The sequence below is a fragment of the Merops nubicus genome, unplaced genomic scaffold, assembly GCF_000691845.1.
Source record: "Merops nubicus isolate BGI_N331 unplaced genomic scaffold, ASM69184v1 scaffold45778, whole genome shotgun sequence".
NCBI lineage: Eukaryota > Metazoa > Chordata > Aves > Coraciiformes > Meropidae > Merops > Merops nubicus.
Window position 1 is genome coordinate 526 of NW_008624682.1, and position 8,570 is coordinate 9,095.

Below are 8,570 nucleotides of genomic sequence, written 5' to 3' on the forward strand. Positions count from 1 at the left end.
TTTCATTATATATTGTCTTGTCTCTTTGTGATCTTGTTTCCAGTACTGTAATACAACTTTTATTCTACCAACATAAGAATGGGCAGGATTTTTAAAGCACACCTGTCAGTAAGTGATCTCGGTGTGAGCTGCGATTCTCTAAGAAAAGCAGATGTCTGTCTGCTGGATCAGCATGTTCCCAAGGTGCTTACTATGCCACGTGGCTTGTGGGTTATACCACACTGGAAGTGTTTGCTAGGAATCTGGTAATACTGCTTAGTAGTCCAGTGGATGGTAATATTTGTTATAATTTTTTTGGCCATCCTTTCAGTAAGTGGTGACAGGGATGAGGAAACAACGTACTAGTTGAAATGTAGCTTGAATATATTGCACACTAATTTGTAATCTCTTCTTTCAGCCTTTAAGTTTTAGGCTTCCTCAGCCTTGCTTACCAGTGTCCTCACATGCTGTCCAGAACATTTCACAGTTCTATTTTGTGCCTGTTCTGCCTTGTCCAGCCTGACTCAGGGCAGAGAGGAGCCTGCTTTGTGCTGCTCCTGCAGCGCTCCACGTGGGGTGGCTCAGCAGGGATGGTGTGGAACTCGTTACTGTAACAAAAAACTTGATATCAACTTGTTCCCTTTCTCCCTTACTCTCTTCCTTTAGACTGATTTCCATAATTAATGACCCTCTTCTAGATTTTTTTTTTTCTAAATCCAAGGAATTGGGGGTAGGAGCTTGATCTACATTTGAGAACAAGAAGAGATCTAGGAAGCATTTAAATGAGCTTGCAAACATATTTTCTCCTAATTTTGCCACCTTCCTTCTGAATTACATATGTAACAATTATTGATGTCTCAGCTACATTCTCATTGTCTGGTCTAGGATAAATTCCTTTGAGATAAGGATTGTGGCTCCTCCAGTTAGTGTTGGCTCTGTGGAGCAGTGTTATGGTACATCTTGTCCTTCAGGCAGAGCTGGTCAGCTGGGGAGAGAGCCGGGGTGCACAGCAGTGCGGGAGCTGCTGCTCTTGGCTCTTGTTCAGTAATCTTGATGTTGCTTCCTGCAACTGCCCAAAGCTGGGATGATTGTGTGCGTCACTTCGTAGCTCTCGTTTAGACACTCAAGTATTGTTTTCTTCTTTTGCAGGCCAGACCCAGGATCTAGTCAGATTAGATTGTGCTTGCAGGTTTTGAAAGCTGTCCAGAAACTGGCTCGCGAATCGACAATTATGGCGAGAGAAACCTGGGAGGTTTTGTTGTTATTTCTTCTCCAGATCAATGACACTCTTCTAGCAGCTCCAACTGTGCAAGGTTCATATTCAACTTCCACTTGATTCAATTACTGGAAAAAACTTTGGCTGTGCTTGACGTTGCTAGGGGCAGGGGTGGGGGATGCCTGTTAAAGGCTTTTGGAAGCCACCAGAGCACAACAGCTGACTCCTAATCCTGCTACATGACTCTGAAATAAAGCATTGTCAGAAAAGCTGAATGATTTGGAGCAGACCTGTCCTAAACATGTTTTTGCAGAACAGTGACTGTACAGGAATGGTTCCTGGTGAATGGTTTTAGACAAGGTTGTTACCTGTTTGTTTTGCTGAACACCCCCTGGGTCTCATGCTGTTTGGCCTGCCTGCTGGAAAACAGTGTGGTCAGTTTGTACCTGTTTTTAAAAAGAGACATCAGTATGGGTACAGTGCAATGGAAGACAGCCTAAGATCAGTGGATTCCTAGTGTCCCTTGGTGACACATGTATCTTGGCTGGGCTTTATATGTTGTTTGGTCTTGTAAAAAGGCTAATTGGCTGTAGGAAGCAATCAGGAGTCAGTCTTAAAAAATGAGGGAAAAAAACCCTTAATCTTTATGCTTTTAAATTGAGATCTCCTTGGGGAGATATTTGAAGTTACTTAGATTGAATACTCACTAAAGACATGTTTGCTTTCTGTTACAAGGTGGCATTGCTGAGAATCTGGCTGAAAAGTTAATTGGCGTGCTGTTTGAGGTGTGGTTACTGGCTTGCACACGGTGCTTTCCAACACCACCTTACTGGAAAACTGCCAAAGAGATGGTGGCCAACTGGCGACATCACCCTGCAGTAGTTGAGCAGTGGAGCAAGGTCATCTGTGCCCTCACTTCCAGGTAGGAGAAACCCCACGGAGATAAACACGTCTGTACAGGGCTGATCATGGTTATGTGTGTTTTTCTCTGGAGTTGCTTCCGTGTGGGATGCACAGCATTCCAAATTCAACAGGCAAAACAAAGGGAGAGATCTGGCTGTTGTCCTTGGGTTTTACTGTTTGCATGTGTGACTGTCCCACAGGTGAAGGTCTGAACTGGCTCAGCTCTGTTCTCGGGTCATCTCGGCGTCTCTCTGATCTCTGGCACTTGGCAGTGTGTGTTGCTGGTCTCCATCACTGGGGCTCCTCCTCATGTCCCGTGAAGGAGGAGTCATGAATATTGGCACAGCATAGCAGCCCGTGTGTCTAACAGCAGTCACCACCCTATTATTAGGTGCTTGTTACCCCTGCGTGTTGCTGTTGGAGGTGGCTCCTGGCCCCTGCCCCTCCTGTCCTGCAGAGCTGAGGCTGTGCTGTAGCTGCCTGGCGCCAGGCCAGAGCCAGGCTACAGGCTCTCCTGGGCCAGTGGCCCTCTCCTCCAGGGAGTGTCAGAGGAGAGCTGCACCAGGCTGTGCTGGGCATGGGAAGGGTGAGGAGGTGTGAGCTGCAGTAGGAGACCCTGAACAGTGAGGGGAGTCTCAGTACCCTTAATAATGGGGATTTTGTGGTGTGAAGCCTTTACAGGACAAATCTCAGTCTCTTGGAAGAAAGAACTAAATTAACTGGTGAGGAGCAGGGGTCTGGATCTATTCCTCCCAGCTCTCCTGAGATGTCAACCATTTCTATGAAAGTTCAAAGATGTGTTAAAAGTGCTGTGCTGTGAAAAGTTCAGTAGTACACTTTTCTGCAAGGAATTATTTTAACTCTGAAAAATTCTGCTTTTGAATTACCTGTCAAAATTCCAAGTGTGGATAGATTTTTTTTCTTTTTTTTTTTCCCAGGTTATGCAGCTATTTGTTAAACCTGTGGGAAATAAAGCTGCAATACAAGCTCTGTGTATTTCCCACGCTGCTTCCTTAGCTATTTTTAGCTCATTAGATGTAGCGTTGCGTAACAGAAAACATTTTATGATTCACTGATCTGAAAAGAACAGCTCCCTCTCAAAACACACGTTGGTGTTCTGCCCCATGCACTAGGCCCACACTATCTTCCACTGCTGACTAACCATTAGTCCTGTTGATGCACAGTAAGCTGCAGGCTTTCTGCAGTGTCTTAGTCTGCTCCTCACTAATGTTGCCTACTACTTAATACATAAAACGTGGAATTCCTCTGAGGCTCTGAGCTCAGTGGTATTTTAAGCTGCACTTTTAACACTTCATTGAAGCTCCAGCCTCAAACAGTTACAGTGTTGTTTTGGTAAACTGTTTTCTGAGTTGGGTTGTTAGCAGGAAGCTGAGAGGAAACATTGCAGAATGGTGTGGAGAGCTCTGCTGGGAAAGGTGTGCAGGTGGGCAGGGTTGGCAGGACCCACTGTGCGACGGCGCGGCGGAGTTCCCTGGGAGGCCCTGGCACCAGGCACTGCTTTGCCCCTCTGGGCTGCTGGGAATCTGTTGTAACAGGCTTGGGTGTGTGGAAACAGTTTGTTTCTGTCTTCAGCCATTCTTCAGATTGTCCCAGGTTTCAGTTAAGATTCAGCCGTGTTCCTGGAAAAGATGATTTCCTGCAGCTCACAGGGGAGGATGGTGAAGGAGTGCAGCCCACTGCAGAGCAGGTGTGGGACATGGCTTTGCATGGGGGGTGCCCAGACTCTGCTGGGTGTGTCAGAGCTGGGTGCTGCTCAGCAGAAACCCACTGTGGGGTGCTGCCTCTGGGGCACTGAATGTAGATGGGTGCTGGGGCATAAGTGTGGCTGCTGGAAGGAGCTACTGCCTGGTACAGGCATGTGCACTCTGGTTTGGACCTGAAGGAGCCCTAAAGCTCATTTGCTTTCCTGTCCAAGTTAGTTACTGTGATAGGCTGAGAGTGCAAACATGCTTTGGGTGTCTTCTGCATTAGTTGGCTGGAAGCTGCTGTAGTGCCCAGCATTGGAGTGAAGTGGAGTTTAGGAGTCACCCATAGACTGCTCTCCTCCCCTTTCTCCCAGTTGTAATGACTTTATAACACTATCTGGCCTTATAAGTGGGCAATGGTGAATGGGACATTTCTTGTCCATTACAAGCTTAGAAATAAGTGATAACTGTGTGATAACTGAAGCAAGAAATGGTGCTAAAAGTGAGTTTGACTTAGGGAAAAAAAAGGGAAAGAAAGATAAAAACTGGTTGCTGGGAACACAGAGAGATTGAGAAGGTGCAACTTGGATCTCTTCCATCCTTTCGAGAACAGCAAGATTGTTATTGGGAAAATTGATCTGTAAACCCACAAAGCTGGAGATGAAGCAGCAGCCAAATCAGAGCAGTGGCTCAGTGAAGCTTATTGGGGCTGGTCAGGGAGTTACAACTCTTCTAGAGAAAGATCTCCATTTGTCTAAGCCATTGTCCTGATGCTACTGTGTTGCTGTGAAGCCCTCTGTGGGTTTCCTCTTTGCTGTTCTGCAGCTTCTGGCTTCTCCAAAAAATAATGCATCTTTTTTCAAGAGCTTGCTACTCTGGACTGCAAGTCCCGTGCTGCTTGGAGGATGGCACCGAGTGTTGCTCAGTGTGCTGGTGTAAACTGTCAGCCATCAATAACCTGGAATTTACTCCTGTAACCTAACGTGACCTGTTGGTGTCATTGGACATGTTAGCTAAAGAGCCTTGGGGATAAGGACCCCCTTCTTATACAACATCTTGCCAGTGCTGCATGTGCCAGTGTTAACTGGTGACCCTCGGGGCTCAGCAGCCCCAGAGCTGCTGTGGGGCTTGGGCCCCAACAGCTCTTGGATTTGCCTGGGCCTTTGGGCAGGCTCCAAGGCACGTACCCTTCAAAGCTGTGGGAGGGCCGAATGCTTGTGTAAATGGGGGTCTCTGGGAATACTTGGGGCCTTGGGCTGTTGCTTGTGGGCTCACCTGTGGACTGCTGCTTACTTAGAGGCTCAAATGCACCGTTAAGTCTTTGGGGACTGTTCACTGACAGGTGTCTGGCTTGCTCTCTAGATTGCTGCGTTTCACGTACGGCCCTTCCTTTCCCCCGTTCAAGATCCCTGATGAGGATGCTGGTCTGATTCCTCCTGAGATGGATAACGAGTGCGTGGCACAAACTTGGTTTCGCTTTTTACATATGCTGAGGTATTGTAATTACAGCCACCCATTTTTTGTATTTTTCCATCATTTCTACAAATCTACATGACAAAGGAAAAATTCATCTGGAGGATGCTGAGGTTAAGCACTTAGAATAAAGTACAGAGACTTGTACCAGTGCCCTCCAGCAGTTCAGGGCAAGATTGAAAGTGGGTTGTTCAACTTTGAACTCTTTGACTCTTTTGGAATGTGAACTGGTCCATTTAATGAAAAAGTTCATAGCTATTTGGCATTTTGAAGCATCTGAAAAACAAGACTGTGATACAACTTTGTTTTTCTGAGATAGCAAACAGGAAGAGCAGAACAATAACTCCCAGAGATGTCCATTACTTCCTTTGGTTCTCCAGGGTATTAAATTATTTTAAAAATGTGCCTATCTTTGTTTTTATGAAGAAAGCTACATGGTTAACTTTAACATCCGTGTGACTCTGCCTTGGTTCTGTCATGTATTTGAGTGGCATGCTTGGTTGTAAAGATTCTTGGGAATGGCATTGCACTATTCTGAATGGGCAGAACATTAAACTTCTCATATAAAACATTATTTATTAACTAAAGCTAGATAAACACTAGATTGTTTAAAAGCTGTGTCTTGACTAAGCTAAAAAGAAAACCCAAACCTCTTCTTTTTTTTTTTTTTTTGTGGTAGTGAAGTCTCAATTCCTTTACTCTTTTAATCTGGAACTGCTGCTACATGATTCTATCAGTCAGGAAAAACTGCTGAAATTTTCCAGCCCATTTCCTGTCTTGTCACTGTTTGCTGGCAATATTTAATTCATTGCTTACCTTTTGGGAATAGTTTTAACAATGTAAGGACCTCCTAAAATGAGTTTAAAAGCTCTCACAAATAGTATTACTGCAATGGTGGGATTATTCTATCAAGTGTATGCTCTGGTTCATTGGATCATAATAAAATTTTTCAGTCTATTTGGGTAATATTTGAAATTAAGTACTGCCAACCTGGGAAGTGAAAATTTACTTCCTGTGGTGGAATAAATGCAAAAAAATATTGATATTTGATGTTCTGTTGTGTTGCTATTTAAATGCCTCTAAACTATTGCATCTAAGTATTTTTAAAATCCTTACAGCTGTTCTTGCTCTGACTAAAATATATTTTGCTGGTTTTGTTTGCAGTAATCCTGTGGATTTGAGTAACCCAGCCATTATTAGCTCAACCCCAAAATTTCAGGAGCAGTTTCTGAATGTGAGTGGGATGACTCAAGAACTGAATCAGTACCCCTGCCTTAAACATCTGCCTCAAATATTCTTCCGTGCCATGCGTGGGATCAGCTGTTTAGTGGATGCATTCCTAGGTAATTCTTTTGTCTCACCTGTGAACAGCTAGGAATAGTAACTTCATTATTTTATTCTCTTTAAATCTGTCTTCCATAACAATTTATCATTAGCAAGTGTATCCTGGAATTGACAGAGAAGGGGCCTCAGGTCACTTTTAACTGACCATCTGTATACACAATAATAGTACTTGAATGCATGAAGTTGTGGATGGCCTTAGTTTCAAATACAAAGCAGATAAATATGAAGTCTAAAACAAAACTGTCCATCTCTTCCCCAAACAAGGCCTCTTTCTCTTTTTGTCTCATCAACAGTGCAAGCACTATGCTTCTGGCATGTTGTGAGCACTGACCTCTTGTTTATAAACTCTGTGGCAGCAGCTGTGTGTGGTGCTGGTTTCTCCAAGGTGCTGCACTTTGGCTGTCACCTTCAGATCCTTACAACAGGTGCCAGCCTCAGGCCATGGTCAGTGTGTGTCTAGCTCTGCTGAGAAGTTGTTTCGTTGTGTCTGCTGCCAATCAAGTAGCTCAAGTCTGACTGAAAGGTAGAGCAGATGTAAGCTCTGGCTGGTGAGTTTTAGTAACACTGTATAGCACCTGAAATCTGAAGCATTATTCTCAGTATGCTTCAGGCTTATGAAACATCTTCAGAGAGAAGATGCTGCTGTACCTCCGAGGAGCTGCCTGGCTCCTGCCGCTTTTTTGCATAAATGTATGCAAAGAAATGTTGTCATCTGCCAGAAGTGTGAGCTGATCTGGGACTGCAGGAGGCTTGAGCAGAGACAGAAGCTGTGTTCAGGAAAAAAAAAATTGGCTGTGGAATTAGACTGTCAGCTTGTACAGGTTGTTTGTCTTTTGGAAAAACCTGAAGAGTTTAGTCCTTGTAAGGAAAGCACCTTAAGATCCCCCTCTCTCACTGAGTTATAAGATGCTCGTTACTAGAAATACATTCTGTGTTTCTTTAAAAATATTTCCAGGAAATCTTCGTTAGAACTTTACTCCCCATTGCAAACAAATTCTTGTCACTATAGATTTGGCTTTTGTAGGAATAGCTTTGTTTAAAAAGTGATGTAAAAGAGCAAATGGTCATTTTTCTTAAGCTGTGATGTTGAATCTTGAAACCTTTTGTGTCCACTGTGTTCTTCCAGATGTCTTGCCACCAATTTTAAGAAATTTTAATGGTTACTTTTTACTAATATCAGATGTGAGATTTAAAATATTCATCAGTCTGTCAAATAATACCATAATTTGTTAAGGGAGGATTGTATATAGGCAATGTATGGCCTAACCTTACGAGAACCTCCTTGTGTTACTCTGTCAAGCTCTACCTTCCTCCCCATGATAACAGGTTTTGTTGGGCTGCACTGAAACAATCATTTAAAAAAAAAATTCAGCTGAGCATTGGTAAAGGTGTTCCTCTGAAGTGTCCTTTACTGGCTGTGTACTCTGAATTAATTTTTAAGCTTTTAAATATAGTATGTATTGAGGAAAAAACATACTATTTCCAAGGTTTTTGTGGAAGTGTGGTTAGTGAATTTTTTGTGGTTGTTTATTTTCAGTAAAGAAAATAGTTTGTAATGTCAGACTTGTGAGAGGGGCATCTGACAGAGGAGGCAGAGGAAGAAGCTGAGCAGCTGTTAGCCTTGCACAGTGCATGCACCTCTGTGGGGATGGCTGTTGTAGTGAATTCCTCTTGACCTTAAAAGTAATCTGGGGTTCTTATCTGGGACTTCTCACCTACTAATGATGTGGTAGAACTTTCCGTGTTGTGCATCTGGCTGCCTGAGCCTGCATTCCCACTGAGGTGACAGTGACCACTACACAATTCCTTGTCTGGAGGTGGGGGCTGAGGGGGATGATGGTATCTGAGGTTGAGGTTGTCCACGCTGGCTGGTGTGCAGTGCTTCTGTGGGGCCCAGCAGCCCAGACTCTCCTGTCAGCATGCCAGGAGCTTTGCTGTCTACATGAGCT

The 8,570-nt window shown here is 44.1% G+C and overlaps 1 protein-coding gene across 1 annotated transcript in view; it reads left to right on the top strand.

The window, feature by feature from the left end:
* Positions 1-1,087: 1,087 nt before the first annotated feature.
* The window catches only part of LOC103777862 (ral GTPase-activating protein subunit beta), a gene marked incomplete at both ends in the record, with an annotated part of 20,735 nt that continues 13,252 nt past the window's right edge, over positions 1,088-8,570 (top strand). The window contains 4 exons of the mRNA XM_008945424.1: positions 1,088-1,292; positions 1,931-2,117; positions 5,167-5,298; positions 6,442-6,620. Coding sequence (XP_008943672.1) covers positions 1,088-1,292; positions 1,931-2,117; positions 5,167-5,298; positions 6,442-6,620 — 703 coding nt within the window. The remainder of the gene's footprint in view (positions 1,293-1,930; positions 2,118-5,166; positions 5,299-6,441; positions 6,621-8,570) is intronic.